Source organism: Liolophura sinensis, chromosome 7, assembly GCF_032854445.1.
Source record: "Liolophura sinensis isolate JHLJ2023 chromosome 7, CUHK_Ljap_v2, whole genome shotgun sequence".
NCBI lineage: Eukaryota > Metazoa > Mollusca > Polyplacophora > Chitonida > Chitonidae > Liolophura > Liolophura sinensis.
Genome location: NC_088301.1, coordinates 50,378,793 through 50,402,287, shown reverse-complemented (window position 1 = coordinate 50,402,287; position 23,495 = coordinate 50,378,793). Strand labels below are relative to the sequence as shown.

Sequence of the window (23,495 nt, the reverse complement as noted above, 5' to 3'; positions counted from 1 at the left end):
CACCCAAGGACTGTGACTGGACAGTTAGGTTAGGATCCGTGAATGTGGACAACTGTAGAATATGCTGATTAGCAAGAAACCTTAGTTATGTCCGGAAAAATGTTTGGCATTGACTGACGGTCATGTTCCTTAGTTAAGTTTTAAGAAAATATTAACTTTAGTTAGTCTAACTTTAGAAGCTAAACTTGCATCTACAATGGGTAGTGTTGTGGAAGCTGTGGAAAAGTTTCTTAGCTTAAAAAGCAGAATAAGGAAGCACTGATAGAGGAGGGGGGGGGGGGGAAGTAGAAGTTAGGAGTCAGTGGTGAATGTTTATGGGAAGGTGTTGGGTAAGAGGAGTGGCCCTGTGATTTGGTGACATCTTACTGGACTCCTGTAAGTGAGCAGGACCAGGATTGGTCAATAACTATGTCGAGCTGGTCAGCTGACTTGCCTAAGTTTCCCAGTACCTTCCAGTCTCAACTATTGAAGAGTTACACTAGGTCACAGCATGTATGTTTTGTGAATCCCCCCCCCCCCCCCCCCCCCACCCCGTACTCCCCGCGCTTATTTAGCAGTCAACAGTCTATAGTTATGGAGAAATGAGGTCAGTCACCCAATTTAAGCCTTTTCCTCTTAATCCCACACACCGATCACTAGTATTACTTCAAAACTCCGGCGAATAACGTAGGTGTAGAGCACTGCTCTAGTGTACATGTATATTGAATTGGGCCCACCAAACTTAAGTTGACTTTAGTTATTACTTATTCGTATCAGCATTAGCCTGTTTGGAGTGCATTGGCTTGGCAATTTTTTCTGGGCAATGTTTGCATTAAATTTATAAGTTTGCCACAGAGGATTTACATTGAAGAACTACCTCTGCATGATATGCTCAGCATCATTATGAATTTAACTATGGGTAAGTTTTCTTCTCTTGTATTCAGTAACTCCTTCAGAGAACATACCTTCTCTGTTGTTTTATCTTGACTATTTAACTGGCAGTGATAATAGGAATGCTGAAATTTGGCCTTTTTCAAATGATTTATGGATCCAGGTGATACCTCTCTGGCTAATGAGGGGAGTTTTGGTCTTTATTTTCATGGAGCTCACAATGTGTATTTATATATACACAACTTTCAAGTTTTTGTTGCTACAGGCAATGCTTTGCTGTCTTTATGTAAAGCTGTTAAGGGGTATTCCAGTTCACCCTTGACTTGCTTCATTATAGAGAAGACTGGCCTTTGTTGCATGTATGTTGTAGGCTGTATACATGTAAGTACGTGTTGAGATTACAGGCATTAGTGTATAGTTAATATGGCTATCCCATGTTTGTACGGCTGTATTGAAGTCTGTCCATGTAACTTACAAGGCAAGTTTCAGCTTTAATATAGGAGGTTGTTTCGGTACCATAATAAAATCTGGACATTGTCAAAGACCAGCTGGTAGTATTGTCAGTGGAACACATGGGAAATGAAATGTGGAAGGTTTAATTGTAAATGACACAGACAGTAAATAAAGTGTTGCAGCCATTTATGTGAGGCTAGAGAGTTAGGCATGTGTAACTGAATTAGTTAATTAATCTGTCAATTAACAAGAAGCCATTCTTCTTTGGTGTGGAAGTTTATAATTATATATTTTGGGCATCAATATAACAATTTTTCACCAATTAACAATACTGGTGTACACTCCTTGAACACGCACATCAAAAACAAATTCCCTAGTTTAAAACTGTACAGAAGTATACGATAAAGTGTAAAAGATAACCAGATGTCATCCTAGTGACTATTTAATCAGAGTACTTTAGTTGTGTTTACTTACATTTTTTATTCAGGTGCACCTGCTAACCTCTTTGTGTTACAATATATGTAACGTTTGCAACCTATGACATTGTTAAACTTAATATTGCCATTACAGGATGAGATAAGCAGTGGAAATAATGATCATGCTCATGTCAATGGGTTCAAATTCTTGCATTTTTATGCGTGTATGTCTGATTAGACAGCCACACCTTACCTGACTTTCATGTCTTAATAATGAGCTTACTACTCATAACAAAGCTACGTGGCATGGATTAGTTGATCGTTGATATGACATTGACTCATTTATTGCTAAATGGTTCACGAACTTCAGATCTTTATGTTTTGCCCCCCAGAGGAAAATTTAAACCTTGGGACTGGAAATTTTTGTTGATCAATGTATGTTAACTTGTATTCATTTCTGCTGCTGTGAAGTTACATGTAGTGGGAATACAATGCTTGGCTTTTGGACGCAGCAACATGTGGGCCACTCGTAGCCATGCTGATGAATCGAGGCTGAGAACCCCCCCTTAGTAAACCCCATCTTACCCACTGAACCATCACAGTGTGCTGTGCTTTTTTTCATGGCCCATGCAGATAGACCTGACTCTTCACAATATTACAACTTGTATCACGTTGTCGTTGGTTGAACTCTGTATACTTCTGCTAGTGTAATGTAGGACAAATGGAACACTACGTGATGGGGAAGTTTCTCGAGTGAATCGGCCCTGTTCTCAAACTGTTGAATGGTATGTTGAGGTTGTTTTCCGTCTGTATTTCACATGGTTAGGGGTGAGGGTGATCTGGTGTTGCTATCTATGCTAAGCACGTGCTACATAAAGAGGATGTTTTGCTGAAGATTAAGATGATTGCTAAATCATCTCGTGTTGTTTATGGCCTTTGTTCTGCTGAGGCTGTAATTGATTGAGAGGCTGTTGTTGTTGTTGTGCGTTATTGCTTGAGACTGGTGTAAAAGGCAAGAATTCTGACCAAGATTTGGATTCTTAGAAAGCCTTATGAAACCTGCAAAAGATACCTGAATCAACCATGCGAAGACCACATGTTCACGGAGGAGACTGTGGACTGGTGCAATAGAGAATACAAAATAAGCTTGCAGATGGTGCCTATATACATGTAACGCATGACCTGTTTATGGTGGATGGAGTAAAATGTCGTCCCAGATAAAGATGAACATCGTCAAATCATGACACCCTTAGGTAAAACTTAGTTTCATTGATGTTTGTAGCCATGTATGTGTTATGTTACATTAATATTTCCTGACTATGAACATGAAGGACTTTCCATTAGCTGATAGATTTGTTAATCTCGGCTGAATACCATCTTGTACCCTAACGACCTCGTGGACAAACCATCACTGAGGCCTTTGTCTCTGATTTATAAGGCAATGTGATGGCGGGGTTTTTTGCCACTTCGATTGAAAAATGTGAACACCTTAAATGTGGATCAAAATTTGCTGTTATACATGTAGTTAGTATTAAATTTGTGTCTTTCAGATGTTTTGTGATTTTATCTGAATTTAGCACATTTTTTGTTCTGTTTGAATGAACTTTAGTACAAAACAGAAATTAGAAACAGACAGTTGGTCCACTAATAATGTGTTAGAAATAAAAAGTTCTAGATATGTTTTGGAATGCCAGTTTCTTCCATGCAACATATGAATGTCAGGTGAAGTGAATGGTGAAACCTAAAGTTAAGAGTTGCCTTGTTCACCTTAAAGTGTTGGCAGGTATGGATGCAAGTAATACTGTTTTGTAACACCATCTATTACAGTTGTTCTTTAAATTATTTTACTGAGATGTTTAGACTCAAGAATTATTTTATATGTATGCATTTGTATTTGGAGGAAGCTAGGTGGAGACTGGTGGAAGCTACCAACCTTATCCAGGTACATAATTGTAAAAATGACTTTAATATGTATACAAACCTCAAGCAAGGTGTGGATGTGAACAGGCAATCTGATTGGACAGGCTTTGTATGTAGTCACATTGGTGCTATCTGTCACACCATATTCCTCTTGATAAAATAAGTCATGTAAAGGTTAAGGTAGTATCAGAATACAGGATTGAATCATTGAAGGGTACACACACACACACACAAACACACTCAATAAATGAGTCAATGTCATATCAACAATCAACGAAAACTATAAACGCCATTGTTTAGAATTTCCATGCGAAGCTTCCCTGCCCTTGGATTAAGACGTCGTTATGGAACAGCTGAAAGGTGTGATGAACGGAAATTTGGAATTGAAATTGGGAACACATAACCTGATTGACTGGAGATTCCGCCCTGTTGGATACAAGAGGCTCTGTATACTTTCAGTTCAAACTGACTCTTCCATCATACCTCCCCCCCCCCCAATTGTACCCCCCCCCCCCCCACCCCACCCCAGTGCCACTACTACATTCATAAATTTACAGGCACCATATGGTTGATATGTCAAGACTGTTAATATATAGTGCTATTTGAACAGGGATCATTTTCGCTCTGTTTGCCTAGATGTTGTCATTATCAGCTGACCTTTCATGGATGATTAGGGTCAAAGGTCACAAGTTTCCATGACAGCTGATATAGATTTGTACATGTAAGTACTTGATGCCTGGAAGAGTATGGGGTAGATAAGTCTGTACCTTGGAATGTCAACAGGTGGGTTTGGTTTGGTTATTTCCTAAGCAGCATGCACCATGAGATGATTGAGGAAATCTGCTGGACTTCCCTCAACAGTTGCATGGCATGCTTTTACATGTATATACAAGTGGCTAGTTACATGTAACCATAAAATTCTAAACTTATTTAATACATATAAGAGAGGATGAATTGGAGGTAAATTATGGACTGATCAGAATTTCTTGTAGAGATACTGCAGCGCTCTGGAGGAAACCAGGAATTGCCCTTGAACATTTGTGGGGCCAAATTGTGAAAGCTTGTTGTGTCAACCAATGATTAAAAAGCAATCTAGTCAATATCAAATCACATACACTGTGGCTGTGTTAGCATTAAAAATGATTGGCTGGGGCCTCTGTGGCTCAGTGGGTTAGCGCGCTAGCACAGCATAATGACTCGGGAGCCTCTCACCAATGCGGTCGCTGTGAGTTCAAGTCCAGCTCATGCTGGCTATCTCTCTGGCCATATGTGGGAAGGTTTTCCAGCAACTTGCAGATGGTCTTGGGCACAGCCCACTTTCCTCCCACCTTAATAAGTGAAATGTTTTTCAGTACGGTGTAAAACACCAATGAAATAAAAAGATAAATAAAAAATGATTGAGGTAAAATGACTGAAAAATGTTTTTGACCATATCACAAAAAGTTACAGAGATAGGCAAAATCTACAAGCAGATTCAGAATCAGCGTTGCCAAATACACCAGAATACATGAAAACATCAAAATTTGACACTTTTTATGATGTGATAACTCCGACCAATGGCGAGCTTCCAAAGTTTTTAATGCATGTCCAAGATTTTTTCAAACTTGCTCTAACTGGGATCGCTCTACAAGTATATCAAATTTCAAAAGAAGCTGTTTATTGGTTCTTGAAGACTTTTGAAGGTTTTCATCAAAATTCAAGATGGCTGCCATGTCACGTGACCAGAGTTAACCAGAAACAGTCAAAAATTTGCCTTGTAACCTTCTGGCTAAAATCACCAAATTTCAACAGCCATTAAAAACTTTTTCCTTTTTACAGCTCTTAAAGCTTTCACAAAAAAGAAGAAAAATAATAACTAGAACTGCATGCAGTTATGCGGCTTCCAAGCGATCTGTACACACAGCTTTTAGCTTCCACTCTCTAAAACTTTCCACTTTCTCCACCACAGGCCGTTCCATTCTATTAGTTCTGTGCTCTTCTGAAAAGGTCCCAGTTGTCTAATATGGGCAAAAGAATAAAGGTAATCCATGTTAGACAATAAATTTTCCAAACAAGTGAATTACATTTAACTTGATGGCCTGATCATGACTCTGGTCTTATTTCTTTCCTGCGACGTATAGTTTTGTCACAGATTGTGATCAAATTGCGAGAAAATGCAGTTTCCACCATATTTAGCGGTCACGTCACAGAAAGCTGTTACAGTTGTAAAGCTGAAAATCACTGAGTGCAAAGCACTATATATGTACTCTGTATGACTATGAAGAATGTAGGCTTGCTTGTTAAGATGGTTATGTATCTATACATGCATTCCATCAAGGTAACCTGAAGTAACACAACACAGGCCGGCAATACTGGCTTGAACACAGACATCGCTGCTTTTAGCAGCTATATTTTTGATGTTTTTTCGGTCATTACCTGAAAACTATACCAAGTACAAAAATAATTCTTACGGATTTGTAATCCTGACGCCAAGCAGTACTAGATAGTGTGTTTATTTAATCGTTTTGAGCAGTTTTTAGACTTTTACTTATAGACCTACTTTTAAGGAAATTTCATTGGTCAGTTATTTCACAACTTGCATACCAAACAGAAAGGTTTTGTACAATATATGTAGCGTGAACCTCACAAAACTTGCAAGTGAAATTTCATCCAAAGATCATCAGCCGATTTATGGAAAAAGATGGTTTGAGCTTATCAATAAAATTCATAATGGTTGCTAAATCACAAGACTGGCCAAACAGCACAAAACGTCAAAAGCAGCTTCATATGTTGGCTATTAAAAATGCCAAGTTTGTTTTTTCTACCTTTATGGGTTTTGAAGATATTGCAATTTTACAAGCTGACTATGAATAAAAAAAAAAACAAGTTTTTAAACGCATTTTAACGGCAAAACTATCAGTCGTAGCTGTGTGGTCCTACCAGTCAAAAAAGAAAATCTGTGGCTGATTTATCTACTGACTAGTTTTCAGCTTCATAGCTATTACGGTATCGAATCACGTGACATTTGAAAAATGACGTATAATTGCAATTAAAAGAAAAACTATACATCATAGGAAAAAAACTGAAACCACGGTTGTATTCAGCAGGCCAAACTGCATTTAATTGCCATCTTGTTTTTTTCAGAATTCATCCACAGGTCATCACATGATTGAAATGACCAATAGCGAGCTTCCACATTTCAATCCTGATACCTCTAGTAGTCTTATACATGCATATTAATTTTCATTACAATAGGATCAGCGATTCTGGAGAAGCAAGTTTTTTTTTTGATTTCCATGCTGCTCCAATATGGCCGAAAAGTGGGCCACAGGTGGGTGAAGTTTTACACTCCAGCAGGCAGCCCAAGCGATTTGGTAATGAACATGTACAGAAAGTTAACAGCTGTGACACACAGTTTTCTTGTAAAATGAAAAAAAAAAAACAACAGTTGTCAGAGAGGAAAAGTAATCTGAGCAAGAACAATAGTCTTCCAAGGGGATGTTGGAAGCCTGATAATAATTTGAAGGAAGGACTACCTGTGTGGACTCTTAGTAAACTCTTCACGTCTAGTGTTTATTATCATACCTCATCGAATTTAGGCACTCGCATAGCACACATATAGCGAATTGCACTCAGAGATTTTCAGCTCTACAGCTGTAACAGTTTTCTGTCAAATGACCCCCAAATATGGTGGAAGCTGCACTTTTTCGCAGTTTGATCGCTGCTTGTTGCAGAATACATTACCAGAAAGAAATAAGAACAGATTCATGATCACGCCATCAAAGTACGTTGGGTAGCATACTTACACTATTCCTACATTCATCCTAGACATAAATGCACTTAATATGTATGATAAAACATGTGGATCTAATAGTGCCAAATATAGTAAATTGGCCTTTTGAAAATACAGAGTGCTGGGCCACCTGAAAAATTAGGTGAATTATTACATGCAGATATTGATGGGTGAATGCTCATTGGAAGTGTATGTTTCAGAATTTCAGCTGGCGCATTATTTCTGTGGTCTGAACTTCTTGTCTTGAGACTTGAAAGTGGGCAGGAGAAGGATTCTTACTGAAAGATAATGTTGCATTTATTCCGTATTACACACATTCTAGAGCAGATATAAACAGCCTTCAGCGACATGTAGATAAATATTTCTGTTAAGCCTTATTGTTGCTTTTCGGCTGTGTTAATACAGGAGAAGTTGATGGCTTCCTTCGAAGGTGAAGAATTAAAAATCCCCCGCTAATCTGGAACGTCTAATCTCTCTCCACCTAAACCCACTTCATTGGGAAAGGTTAAATTCCTGTCAGCTGGGTCTGGTTTAAGCTGGCCAAGCTCAGTGGACATGAACTGGTCAACAGGGCTCAGATGCCAAGTGTATTCTTGCGGATCATTTACAATACTCTAGATTTCTAAACAGAGGTCAACGAACGCACCTCACTGCATGGCTTCAGAATCGAAATGAAAGCTGAGCAAAGAAAATTATGTGTTCACCTCCAAATACAGGGTTTTATTTTCATGTGAAATTTTGGATGTTTATATCTGGTATAGGTCACACTAATTATTTACATCATATTATTGTACTAACAGCTTATAAATCTATTAGTCTCTGATGTGCATTCAGTCTAACCAAATGTGTCTTAGGTCTTAAATCACAGAACATGTGTGCAGACTCACTGCCTTAAGTACACTGACCAGGTGCGTTTAGGAACATGTATTATATTCATCTTTGAATGACAGGTATGACATCATTTACTGTACCCATACATAAAACAGGTGCGGCTGTCTAAGGCCTATATGTGTGAATACTAAGCTATTCTTGCAGAATTGTAAGGTAATTCTTTCCTTGGTTTATCTGGTACGAAGTAATTTCTAAGTTGTCTGCGCTGAAAGTATTCAGTGTGAAGAGTTTTAAATTTCAGGAGTTGGGATATAAAAGATAAGAAAAAAAAAATTGTCATGTTAGATATAAAAGCAGACACCTACACCTGGGTGAGGGATATAATCATATTTCTGTACAGGGGTTTAAGGAAGGGTCCGTGCATGCTGTGTGCAGATGTGGTTACAAACAATTTTTCAGTGGTAATGGCTGGGTTCAGGTGCAGCTGAACTCGTTTATTTTGGAGACACTGGTACAGGTATAAACCACTACAGATCAAGTACAAAGACTGAGAACTGAAAGCGCTTTTCTTCATGTGGTATGTTGTTTACATTGACAGTCCCCTCTTCATTCAATCAGACGGTTTAAGCACTCATGACGTTATTTGTGATATGTGAAGGGATGGGTTCCTCCTGCATATAATATTATTCAGATGTTGTCTTTTTTTTTCAGTTTTGTGTTTTGCTAAATTCACAATATTCTTTAGAAAGGTGTGATTCAGGAAGTGTTAGCGCATGAAGATATGAAACGGGAAATGACGTTTCTGCTGGTTGCCACATCCTGACGCAGACCCTTGTGTCATTGATAAGTGTCCTTGTTAATATCCTGCTCTGTTTAAGCATCGATCATAATCTGTTAACCTCTCCATGCCCTCAATGGCTGTCATGACTGAGCAAACAGTGCACATTTAGATGAAGGAAAAGGCAGAGTATGTATCTGAATTCTGATTTGCATATGATCCACAGCCTTCCTAAATGTACGCCCTTATATATGTGCTCAGGCTTCAGGTTGAGCGAATAAGGTATTTTGTTTTACAAATATACACTCATGATTAATTATAATTTCATACTTTGCTAGAATGTTTTTGCTGCAATACATGTGGTTGTAGACAGTTTTGACAGTTATGAGGTAAAAAGAAGATTGATGATGTCAGGGTAATATGCAGATTGATAAATCGTTGTCTGATATATATATACTGATTGATACTTCTGCTGTTGTGTGACAGAAAGTATATTCACTGAGATAAATGTGATGGCAGAAAATAGGGAAGTGAAACTGGATCTGTTTATATATAATGTTTATCATTTATTAATCTGTGATTGTAATTGTGTGAAAATCCATGGTTAATGAAACTGCAAGGAACCTATGTTTCTTCTATGCCTAAAAATCATATTCGTGTGCAGTAAAATTTGGGTTGAAGTACATGTATGCGTAATGGAAGCTCTTGAGTATTTTTTCATCTGCCTCTGCGACTAATATTTTGAAGCATTTTCGAGAACTGTGGGGTGTTGAGAAATAATTTTGACTCATTTTATATAACTTGCATCTTAAGTGACACAAACAAATCATTTTTAGCATCATTTTCAAAATAATTGTATGCATAAATTCCACTAAAATAAGTGCTTTAATGGTTGAAAAGGTTGAAGATTTACAGTACATGGGAACTGTTTTGAAACTGTTTTGAAATGCTTTGAAAATATTTATCTGGTTGTAACTGAACAAACATCTGGATTACTACTGTACATTATCACTTTGCTTATCAGGAGTGACATGTTGTCATATATTAGCTTTACTTGCCTTTTTATGTATTATGTTACATATATTTATTAGAAATACACACTTGCTGTCACTGTGATGAGTGTATAAGTTGTATGACTAGAGCGAGGTGCTAGCACAACAACAGCACTTCAATTATAGGATGTGGGTGATGCATATAACATCCTGGTTCAACAGCACTAAGCATTTCAGGCAAATGTCACAGTGTTTGACATAGCACTGATCAGATGGAAATTGAACAGATGCTTCCTCTGTGATGCATTTTTACTGGTTTTCCACAAATTTAAGTTTCTGAAAACCATCGCGCTGTAAGTGGTTTATGATATGGGCAATTTTGTTTATATTTGGACTGCTATTACATTGCTATATTGAGATGTGAGCCTGTTTTTCATACAATTAGCATAAAATTGTAAAGATGTCAGTATTGTGCATATTTAATCAGGTATGTCTTTGATTCTTGTAGTCCTGTAAGTTCAAGGTCTTTAAGTTGTATTTTAGAAGTAGGCTCATAATAACAACCAGCCAGTTCCGGGTATCTTTACACAGATAGCAACTTCATGTGCCTGAGATTACATGTATGTCAGTAATATTTTGATCAGAACCAAATGAAAAAATTTATGATTTTCATTTGCCTCAAAAAAAAAAAAAATTCATGTAGAATTATTTATATTATTCAATATTTTTGTTTTTGCCTTTGCCTGTCCTTATTTGATGAAGTAATGCAGTTTTGCATGCTGTACACATTCCAGGTGTTCATTCTGTCATGTTGGATTTCCCAGGTGAAATGCCATAGATTTTACGCAGGGAGACCCTCGGGGACATGATGGAGTCTATTACCTATGTATTGAAAGGGCTCAAGCGTTTGTATCTTTGTTGATGAATTCTGTGAATTAAAATGCTAATGTAAATTCTGTGTTGTAGAGGTGGAGAAGCTGATGTGGCCAACCATGGACCATGTGCTAGACAGGAATGACATGCCACAGCTCATGTTGTCATTTTCCATGGACAATGATACACAGACACTGACAATGTTGGACAGCATTGCAGACTCAATCAAGGTGGAGGCACCAGACCCAGATGCAATGATGTCCTGCAGTGGATCGAACTTGAGTGAAGTCATCAATGAAGTTGTGACCTCTTCGCCACTCTGTCTGACCCCTTTTTCAACAGGCCCAGCCCCCAGCACTGCTGCCAGTGCCACAAAATTCAGCACCCCAGCAGTCGTATCTGTCGCTACAGGACCTAAACTGACCGCTGCCCACTCCTCCACCAATGGAACCAAGTCACCACAGTGTAAAGTCTGCAGTGATGAATCCTCTGGGTTTCATTATGGTGTGGACTCCTGTGAGGGGTGCAAGGTGAGAAAGCAACACAGGAATGTTTACCTGTATTTTTGATGGTACATTTTTGAGCAGTATGATGTTTAACTCCATAAAGTCATGCTTGTCTCATAACAGTACTAAAGCATCTTGTGTGAAAACGTCCCACAAATTTTGTCCAACAAATTTTGGCCCAGGGATCATGGAGTGATCGTAGACTTAAGTTAAAGTTTCAAATCAGTTTAAAATTTTTATTTCTTACGCAACAAGGTCAAAATATTGCTTTGCAAGGTAAATTCTGGGTGTTATTATACAACAAATTTCAGCCGAAATAATTGAAAGGCACATACAAAATTTACTGATATAAATTTTGACTTAAGTCTAAAATCGCTTTGTGATTTAGAGCCTATTATTGCTTAATTGTGATAGCGCAAATCACAACAAACATTTAGGTAAACCTGGATAGATCTACCGCTCACTGAGGTCTGTAAACTGTCGACTGACTTCAAACCTGCGTGAAGTCATTATTAATTAATACCTACCAATCAACAAAAGGAGATAGGCCAGTGACTGGTTGGTGCAGTATGAAAAAACTGTGGCTGTGAATTGTGTGGTGTGCTTGGAAAGATTATTCAGTGAGTCATCAGTTTATACATATGTCCGCATTGGGACCAGGCTGCCATATCTTGATGCCACCATGATATTAATTAGTGTGGTTAACCTTCAAAAGGAAAAATAAGTGTTTGTAACTAGTCCTTTAAATTTTGTCAGAAGCAGTGTGGATATTTAGTGATACGAAAAACAAGCAATATTTAACAATATATAAATATGTTAAGGCATAGAAGAGATATTGCGATTATAATACATCTGATTATTTACCATTGCCTCAGTTTTACCGTTATTTTGTGCATGTCACTGTGAACAAGTGAAAAAGGCTTGCTTTGAAGTAAAGATCTGGGGCCGGTTTTTATGAAGCTCACTTAACTAAGTTAGCCCTTAACTACCATCACTATGCATGTTGTAGAGATATAAAGTGCACTTAGCTAAGAGTGACTTAACACTATGTAAGCGTCATGAAACCAGCCCCAGCTTCATGTGTTGGCTGCACTTAAGTGTTTGGCCTTGGATATTTTAAGGGGTCTGAAGGTATGTTTAGAAAGACTTCTCTGTACTCCTCTTGATGGTCCAGTATATTGCAATGTCAAATTAGAGAAAGTTCACACTAAACCAGTTCATATGGCTTTTGTGACCTGCATTGATACAATGGGGCATGAACAACTTGCACTCTTGGAAATAGAATCCCAGCCATCACTGTCTGCAGAAACAGCCATTTGGCTATATGTCTACCATATTCAGGGACAAAATTCCATTCTGTCATAACTTGTAGCCCAAATGTCATTGTGGAAACTGCAGCCCATTCACATTCATTGAAAACCAAGAAGGCGTCTTTCTCCAAAAAATGATTTTCTTGGACAACTTGCTGTGAGCATACAGTGTGATATAAAACTCTTAGGAAGAAGAGGATATGGGGGATCTTACGAACACTTTGTTATACTCATGCAGCTGGCATACTAATTTATTGTGCTTTAATTAATAATTTTTCTGTACATGCATGTAAAACTTTACACACTTGTTTTAAGAAAATCACCATTTAACATTCATGAATTCTGTATTCAGTACCCAGTGAGAACTTCTTTTTAAGAGATTTAAGGTAAAGCTGTATATCTCTCGACTCCTCAGAGTATATAGGTTAGAAGGTCAGTTCTATCTGCTAAACATGTCTGCATCTCCAAGAGTACACCTCGTTCAAGGTCATGCCTTGACCAAATGTACCAGAGATAATCCTCAATGCATTTCAACTGGCAGAGCTCTAAGAGATGAATATTGATGATAATGTCTTCAAATAAAGAAAGCAGTGTAAATGAGAATAGAGTTTTGTTATTATAATTATTGATAAGCAAGTATTGTTTGCTTGCCTCTAAGGCTTGATCATGCTCAAAAACCAAAGGAATTCAAACTAGATGGTTTTTCGTTGGTTGTGTTTTTCTTTTGAATGTGTTTTTCTTTTGGTTGTGTATTTTTCTTTTTGTTGAATTGTGCAACTAAATTAATTCTAACTTTATTTGTTTGCTGAGAATATAAAACTATCTCTGGAACACAAAATTGTCCTTATGAAATGATACTCTACAATATTTGATTCCAGTGGGCAAAGGACCTATATATTTTCACCCCAGTTGTAGCATTGTGTTGTTGTAAGGCTGCCATGAAGTGCCATATGCTGACCTGTTACTGTCCATGCTTTAATAATGCTGGGTGAACATTAGATATTTACAATAATCTACATTTACCAAATGCAAGCATCTGCAGCATTAATCTATGTTTTACGAGAAAACAGTTCTTTCCCCCTTTTTGTCCAAGTTTTTGTGCAACAGCTGCCTATATGATTGCCAGTGGTTTGAAAATGTGAACTTTGTTTACTTACCAAATAGCACATTACTTACCAAATAGCACACATAACCTTGGAATAACTCATATACAGCGTGAAACTGCATCTATTATAAAAAAAAAAAAAAAAAAATTGGACATTTATGCTTCTACATAAATATATAATATATGTATATCTATATTATAAAAAGGTATAAAAATAGGATTGGATAAATGACGGAATGAAAAAATGAGCTTTCTCAACTTTCTACATCTTTGTAAAATAAAAACCCAAGTCAGGGTATATCAGCAATTCTAGAATAGCACTGATGTGTTCAGGGCTTGAAAGAAAAGAACACATTTATACAGCCTGTGCCTTAAATGAATGTGTTATACAAACTGTATGGAATGATATTCTATTTAACCTTAAGTATAGTTCTTCCATTTAGGGTAATGTTTGTATAAATATGCTCTTTCCTTTTAAGATTATGAATGTGAGAGAAAAATGTATGGAAGGATGGGTTCATAAAGCAATCATGAGGATTACTTTAATTTTCATCGTGCCATGCATTTATGAAAACCATCATATCAAATCTTTAAATTTATCATGTGAGACTAAGTTGCAAAAATATGTGTTTAGGTAGTTGTAAAAAGTCTTTAAATTCAAGGAATCTTTTGTGTACTGTACTAAATAAAGTTTATTATGCTGGTTATTATTTATGTGCAGGAAAACTTAGTCATTTCAAGTGGTGTAGCTTTCTAAATTTCTTTTCGAAAGCAAAAACATGTTTTTGTCTTTTGTAGGGTTTCTTCCGACGCTGTATAACCCAGGGGATGACCCACAAGTGTTCAAACAATGAGAAGTGTGAAATCACACCATTCACACGAAACAGTTGCCAGTATTGCAGATTAAAGAAGTGCTTTACTGTGGGAATGTCCAGAGAAGGTGAGTTGAAGTTCTTCACCGGTCAGTTGCCATGGAAACAATGGAAGCAACAGGATTGCCTTTCATTGTTCTCAGACAGCAAGCGAGAGGCAGTAAAGTTTGGTTAGAGATCAAAGGTGCTAGAGGAACCATGAATGTGACTCTGTTGGATCAACAAATAAGTCATTTAAGACGTCAATTCAAAGAACATTAAATTCGTATAAATAAAGTTTCACAAGCTGCAGGTAACAGTTTTAAAATTTAAATGTTCATGTACACCAAATATATGTATTTCTAAGGTTGTCAGATAGTTGAAGGTGACCCAAAGGGAAATTTAAAAAAAAACTAAAGTGACTGTGATAACTATATCATGTTATTTTGTTATATATTATTGTTGTAGTGAGATAACAGATAAAAGACATGAAATGATTGAATCACCTTATTGGTCTTGACTAATTGATGGTCATGACTTGTTCAATACACAAATATTTTATGAATGATTGTAAAACTGCACCATCTGATAATCACTGTAAAACAAGATTTCTCTACAAGAACAATCACCTTGTTGAGGGCATTTTTACCAGTTATTTATTTGAACGGTGTTTAACAATGTTTTCATGATTGTTTTAATTATATTACGGCATCCAGTTGTGGGAGGAAACCCACAACCATTCGCAGGTTGTTGGCAGACCTTCTCACAACTACGAGTGGGAAGGAGGCCAGCATGAAGGGGACTTGCAGAGATTGCATTGGGACATGAGGCTGAGCTAGTGTGCTAACCACTAGGCTTCTGAGGCGTCTTTTAGCCAGTTAATTTATGGAATTAGAAAGACCACTTTTAAACACTTGTATTATTATTTTTTAAAATTTATTTATACTGCCAGCAGTATGGACACCAAGAAGTCCTATAATTATGGCATATTAGAATGATAAGGTTTTATTTTTGCATGTAGTCAACTCCTCACTTCTCATTTCATTATACACAATTCATTTGTTGTCGGCACTGTTTGCCATAAATTGAGTCAGGTGAGAGTGGCAGGAATATCTTATATTTGATTAACTGAGTTGTTAGCTTTGCTTGCATACTTGCAGGCAGTCTAGTGGATGAGGCCTTATATATGTCTGTGTGCATATATACCGATACAGGTATATGCATGTGTACAGCTGCTACCACCACTAGGTTAAGGCATAACTTAACAGTCTAGCACAAGAACAGTCTAGCACAATACCCATAGAAAATGTGCCAGATACATGTTTGCATTTATACATAAAGTATATTATAATGCATCTATGCTGGCCATTCTCCGCTAATTGCAATTTTCACAGTTCTCTTCATTAGCAGCATGCAGACAGGTAACATTGTGGACATATTTGTTTACCCTTTATTCCCTCTGTAGCTTGCACAGTAGTTTGGAGAATCTGGCTGAATTAAGGCATGTGGCGTTGACCCATTATAAAGGTGACCTACATACTGTATAACAGCTCCTCATCTACCCAGCTACCACGTGAAAAGCACATGGGATGCCTGTGTTGTGTATTGTCAATACACCCTGACCGAGGAAGACAAGCCTGTCTGCCTGCTCTCTGAGCATCTTAGATCATATATCTTGGAATGATGCAGTAGTCTGGACTTTAGCATGGCTACAGAACACAGAAAAAACATTGACGTTGACACTTTCATTTTTTGTGTTGTGACTTGTTCATAGGCAGCACTTGAGTAGTGTTTATTTTGAGATATTGTTTGCTGATTTCTGAATGCATTTGAAAATACCTGTACCTGTAAGTTGGGGAGGCTAAAGCAAGGCATTTTTGTCTAGCTCAGGTGAGATGTATTTGTCAAGGACATGGTTATATTTACTGTAATGTTTCAACTCAAGTCATACTGTGTATCAATACTCCTGTATTACCATGGAGAAGTTCAGAGAAATATACCTTTTACATTCAGTGCAAAGCTGATGAAATGAACAATCAAGACACCACCTGGTCATACTAATCAATAGAGTTCAATATTACGTAACAGTTTATCAGCGTTATCAATATTATTGATATGGCAGTGACGACAGAGATACGTCCGATAATCTATATGCACTGTCAAAGTGATGATCATGCTGGCTTCCTCTCAGGCTGTACGTGGGAAGGTCTGCCAGCAGCCAATAGATGATCGTGGGTTCCCAAGCGTTCTGCCAGGTTTCCTACCACCATAATGCTGGCCGCTATTGTATAAGTGAAATATTCTTGAATATGGCTAAAAACACCAATCAGATAAATAAATACATCAGACAAGTAAAAGCTAAGACTTCAAATCTTTCTGGTCTACTGTCACTGTTGACTGGGTCTAGGTTTGACAACGCTCATATGATACTTTGCATAACCATCTATGAAGATCCCTTGTTTTCCCCCACATAAAAAACTCATCACCATTGCATAATTATAGTTTATGGGGTGAATGTGCACTGAAATGGATTAGTTCTGTGTTTATTTGGTGCACATTGGCACGTATTCATTCAATAACCCATGTATTTATTTATTTATTTTTTAGTCAGCAACATCAGTTAGTTGTACTGGGAAGCAAACTTTAAAATTCAAATTTGACCGAATTATAAGATATTAAAACTTGTAGTTATATTTTTATGAATGACAAGAATATGTACAGAGAGAAAAGACACAATGTCATTGATTGACACCATTATAATGTCACATTGCTGATGACGACATGCAATTTTTGTAGATCGTGGGTAGATTCATGTCTGTAAATTAACATAAAACTTTGCTCCAAAAAGTGCATTATTAGAGGGAAGTAAATGTCATCAAATATTACCTTTTTGTGTGCATTTTTACCAGTAGGATGTCACCCTACTTCCCAAACAAACATCTGAACACCACTCAAAAGTTCATTAGAACTCTGTGTATACGGCAAAGTGAGCAACTTTGGGGTGAAATTTTAGGTTATTTACTGTATTTTGTCAGTTATGGTGACTGATTTCATGGACTCTTCCTGAACTTTTATTGCTTTACACAGGAGCAAGTAAATGTTGACATAATGAAAAGAAAACAAAACCCTCTATGTTTGGCATGTTCACTGCATGATCACCAATAGCAAACACTTGTTAAGCAACAGGGCTAGCTAGCTGGTACAATGAATGCCTCCCATAGATGTAGCACAGTTATATAGCAATAAAATAAATCTCTTTGTGTAGGAGTTAAGTGCACCTGTATGTTACTATTATTACAGGTGTAGAGAGCTTCAATAGATTGAAAGGGAAATAACCCAATTTCCAACTTGCTTGAATTAACTGGATTGAGTTACATTTCTTACTCTTATTTACATCAGTATACCAATTCAAAATTTAAACAACCGGCCCGGATAGCACAGTTGGTAGAGCGTCCGCTTCGGGGCCGGTAGATCCAGGATCAATCCTTGATCGAGTCACACCTAAGACTTTAAAAGAGGAAGTTGTAACTTCCTCGCTTGGCGTTCAGCATGAAGGGGATAGTGCAACGACTGGTTGACCCGTATCAGTATAATGGCTCGGGCGGGGCGGCTTACTTGCCTTCGGTAAGTCGTCTCAGTGAAGCAGCACTAAATAAAAGAGCGGTGGAAATCCGTCCTGCAACAAGGAGGCACATTATACATACATGCACCCTAATGATTCCTTCATCGTCATATGACTGAAAAATTGTTGAGTACGACGTTAAACCCCAAGCACTCACTCACTCACTCAAAATTTAAAAAAACTTCAGGTGGGAATTATAGTGAACAGTTATAAGGCCTTCATCACCATTGAAAGTGAAAACAGTGAAATATTGCAGCCTTTAATTATTATCCCCACTCCAATGTAGTCTTTGTGTCTGGTTAACATTTTGTTATGATCTGATTTAACTCCAATTTCCTGGCCCATTCGTCATAAAACTTTGTGTACACAACACACAGCATCTAATAACGGAAATATTGTAAATTCTGCAGATTTGATGATAACCATGCACCTTAATGAGCTAGTCCTGTTCAATCACATAAAGTTGTTTTGTATACTCTTCTACTGATCAGCCCAATTGCTGGTTCACAGTTTGACCAGAGACATCCAGAGAGGGTAAAACCATTAACAGATTGTATGCATAACAATTTATTTAACAAACAGCTGTAGTAAATCTATGCGTATGGATGTCTAATTAATTTAAGGTGAGTTGTTTGCAATGAGATGGATCCCTCCTGCCAGATTGTAGTGTCTGCTGTCATATAAAATGTCACACTGCACTCCTTTAGATTACGAACAGCTGGAGGTGAGGATTTGTATCATTTGTGATGCTTTTGTTTTGCAAGTGTTGCACACAGTTTGATATATTTTACTTAAGCGATAACTATGTGTGTAAGGGATGGAACCAATCTGCCAGTTAAGACCTATGTGTTTCTTTATAGTGACAAAACACAAAAACTACTCCACACAAAGTGATTCAGTAATACTTTGTGCATGGTTGCAAGGTGTTTATTCAAGCACACCATGAAGACAGTATTGGGTGTAGTCTGATACAATTCTACTTTTTGTGAAGCCTTGAAAATGGCCAATCTAACCAATGCAGTTTTGTCTCCAAAAGCAAATGAAAGTGTGCATAAATTGCTCTAAAAGTTGATTTTTCGTCTGCGAGAAGGTTGAGGAATTTAATAGGGTATACAGACTTACAGTGTGCAAGTTTATAAATAGTATGATATAATTAGTTTCATCAGAAGGGCTTCGTTTAAAATGCGCTTTAGTTATTAGTATAGGTCAAGTATATAAATACCTCAAGAGCAGAGGTCAAGTAGGACTGGTACCACTTTGCTGGCTGTAATAAACACCATTAGGCTACCCATGTGCAGCACTTGTATTCCTGTTAATGACCATGGTGTTCGATATTGATTGAACCCCTACATTGTCATATAATGTTGTAAACAAGTCCCATTGTTCTGCAGGGCGAGATACACTCAAAGGCTAGGTAGTGGGAATGAGATTTTAAGTATCTTGGCCTCAGGTTTAAGGAAGCTGACCAGAACACTGAGCTGTGCTGTTATTGTTATTACTTAAGATGTCGATTAGGAAGACACTGTTTGTTAGTAATAAGATGAGACACTTAGTTTGTATAGTACCAAAGAGCAGTCCGTCTTCTGTCCACTGGATTACAAGGCAGGATATTATTCGTCTCTGTCCAAGCACCAGTATCCAGTCACATTTCTCAATGACAGGTCTAAATATAGCCTCACTACTGAATGATAAGAGATGGGCATTCTGTTCTTTGACCCCAATTACAGTGCTTATGATTGGCCAGAAGATGGGTCAAGTCTGAAGGTTTTAAAAACCGGCCGATGAAGAATCCACTGAGTTGCTTTCATATGGGGGGGGGGGGGGGGGGGCAAGGAACTAGTGACAAGTCAGTCCAGTTCAGTCTCACTCCAGTAATGACAATGCCTGAATAAAATGAAATTCATGAGTTAAGTGGAACACGTGTTATCTGTGCGGGCTTCACTGTAAACAACAGCAGGTGTGAATGCTAGGGTAGGGATGGAAAGGGGAGAGGATCATTGAGGGGTAGCATTATAGCATAAATGAAGCTAATGACTACACTTACCAATTAATGCACCAATATTGCTTTCATTTCCTTTTTATTTTTTTAGTGCATGTTTTATGTTTGTCATTACAAAGTGTTTATATGTATACCAGTGAAAGAAATATTTCAGCATTCATCAGTGGACTACCTGTGTGCTGTCTTTGTATGTATCGCTTTAAAAACTTATATGTGATGTAAATGTTTACAGTACTGGGACCTCTCCCCCTCCCCATCAAGCTTGTATGTATAAGCATCATTTTCTACACCTCATGGGGGTGTACACATGTCATTAAACTTCCATTATTGAGTTATAGATAGCTGAAACTGGGATCAACTGGTTTGTGTGTCTGTGTCGAGTTGTTGCTGAGTAACATTCAAACCTGTAGATGTGGTGTTCACCTTTTACAGGATGGCTAATTTTGCAAGGAACTGCAGCTGCACATATAAAGTGCATGTAGGCGTACAAATACATGTATGCAGCATTTGAGCTTTTGAAGCAACGTAATTCGCCCTGGTACTTCCAGCTAAACTAATTTTTTTTTTTTTTTTTTTAGCACGTCATGGGTGTAATAAATATTAGGCAATCTTTTGAAGTACATGTATACATATAGGTTACTGAGAGCTACAGCTATAAATGTTACTGAAGCCTCTGGAGCTGGAGTAAGGATTGCTTGCTGATACATGTTGGCCTGTTACTCTAGTACAACTGTGCTGTGGATGACTTTTTGAAACTCTAACCTATTTTCTACCAATTGGAAGCCAGTATTTCCTAGAGGACGGAGATAAATGGACTGTCAAGTTGAATGGCCCCATAGTTATCCTGCATAACTGCTCTACATAAACAAATACTTAAACATTCAGTATTTTCCCACTGTTTCAGGGATTCTGTTACGTATAAAGGAAAATTTCACATGTGTGACTAATGTGCTAGTACTGTACATCCGGAATGTCTCGGTTTTTGCTTTTATTTCTTTAAATCTACAGAGTACTTGCAACTTTTTTTGAGCATAGTTTAGATTACAGGAGTTAAATGCTTGTAAACATAAGTGCACTTTATGGAAGAATAGAAGATTTGAGACAGATTTATTTTATATATTTGCTTGTCTTTGTTCTTGATTTTAAAACACATCTTGGTCATTTGTTGTTTCTTTTTTCGTTCCATTGTTTGCATGTTCATTTCATGTTTGAAGAACAGGTACATATCTCTGAGTCAGTTGTTTTATTTGTCACAGGCATTTTTTTTGTAATTCGCTTCATTGAAGGAAATTTAAAAGCTTAGATCAGTTGTTGAGTATGATTTTAAACAACAAGCATCAAAACAAATACTGCAGTAAATAAAATGCTTATCTTCCATCTATCTTACCTTCATGCCCTGCACACAGTGCAGTCTTAAGTTCACTTTATTTAGACATGCCTGCATCAGGCTTGTATCTATAAAAAAGATTAAAGATTCTGATCCCAAATTTATGTGTAAATTTGTCTAAAAAATTTAATTCTTTTAAAAATAAAATCAAAATGATGCTCTGTTAGGGGTGTTAAGTTTACAAATTAAAGAAATTTGTAGGAAATTTTAACTTTTTTGTTGGGGATTAAACCATCAGCTTTAGATAATTTAGATTGCTTCATAATAATTATAGCTTTCATGATCCAAGCTTTCTTAAGAATGAAAACAGCGTTTGATATTACCCTATGTATGCATGGGGTAAAAAATTAAAGTACAGAATCATTTCCATGGAAACGTGTGGAGAGATGGATTGGTTTTTGTCACACATGTATCAGTATGCAGTAGAGTCATCAACTCAGCTAATTTTTGCTGTTTCCTAAAAGATATAAACTAAGCCTACAGGGAACACCTGCATCCAATATCGACGACTGTAATTCCATATAGGTAGCTTGTCTGTGGTCATTTTGATCTAGCTGACATGAGCCTGACCTCACCAGAGTCACCAATACAGCGTTACCAGATCTCCAGTGTGAGATGTCACACTGACCATTCGAACATATCTGTGGTGAAAGAAATTTATAAAAGTTAATCATACCTGTCTAGATTTTATCACTAGTTTACATGTCCTTAGCTCTTCAAATTATTAACAGCTGTATAAATATATAAATGTGTAAAGCGGGATGATTTGGGTTGTCCTGATGAAGTCATATCCTGAAGGTTGATGCATTGACCACATCAGTACTTCACTGTTTTTATTCAAAACAGAATAGGGGGGGTGGGGGGCGTGAATAAAAACTTACAATCTAGGACAGCTCAATTGACCAAGGTATAAGTATCAAACGGCCCATTAAGGTGGATGAATCAATGAGAATCAAAATCTGCCAGAATCAAGCTGATGTTTAGGTGAAATACATTACTTGTTTTTTCGTGATATGGTAAGAATTAGAGGAATGTTCACATGGAAGCTTGGTTGCAGTTTAAATGATTATTGTACATGCATATCTGCCATACATCTACTTAAAGTGCTCAGTGTGATGTAAGGTATGACATGAAGCCATAATTGTCAAGGCTCTGATGGATAAACTGATGTTGGTAAAGTAATAATTGCCCCAGAAAATTTGCAGCCAATCGGCTTCTGTCTGACCCCGATGTTAGCCAATAACTGTGCACGCCCACTTCTTTGCAAGACTTACTGCTCACAGCCTGTTAATAGTCTACCTTATTATATGTATGTTTGTAGGTGGAACACGTATGACATACATGGAACTGCACACATGATCATATCTTAAAACGTGATATAATCATTATTGACCAGGATATTTATATGAAGTTTGCAAATGTACATGTAAAACTCACATGGCTCACCTGGGCATGACTATGTTGTATTTGTACAAAATCTTTTTTGATAAATTTGTAACCTGGTTATGAAAATTGAAATGGTAGAGCAATATTGGTCAGATTAATGACACTGTTTTTTAAGCTGGTTTCTACATTTTCATTGTGCAAGGATGGATTAGATCATAAGTCATGATGGTATCAAAAATATGTATAATTTAAATTTAGAGGTCATTATCATTTCATAGATCCTTAAATGTAAAATTGAGTATGGTGTAAAACACCGATCAAATAAATAAATAAATGTAAAATTAGATTAGATTCTTGAACTAAAAGTACATGTTTTGTAGAAATTACCGAAGAGAATTTTTTCAGGGTGGATAACTTTTTTCCC

General features: G+C 37.2%; 1 protein-coding gene across 4 annotated transcripts in view; it reads left to right on the top strand.

The window, feature by feature from the left end:
- Window positions 1-23,495, top strand: part of LOC135469602 (probable nuclear hormone receptor HR3) — a 67,902-nt gene that overhangs the window by 31,921 nt on the left and 12,486 nt on the right. For 3 of the 4 annotated variants that reach the window (XM_064748101.1, XM_064748100.1, XM_064748099.1), the window contains exons 3-4: window positions 10,999-11,435; window positions 14,625-14,766. In XM_064748101.1, the coding sequence (XP_064604171.1) occupies window positions 11,013-11,435; window positions 14,625-14,766 (565 nt within the window). In that variant the 5' untranslated portion in view covers window positions 10,999-11,012. Of the gene's footprint in view, window positions 1-568; window positions 899-10,998; window positions 11,436-14,624; window positions 14,767-23,495 lie in introns of those variants that run through there. The other variant, XM_064748098.1, reaches the window with a different exon arrangement.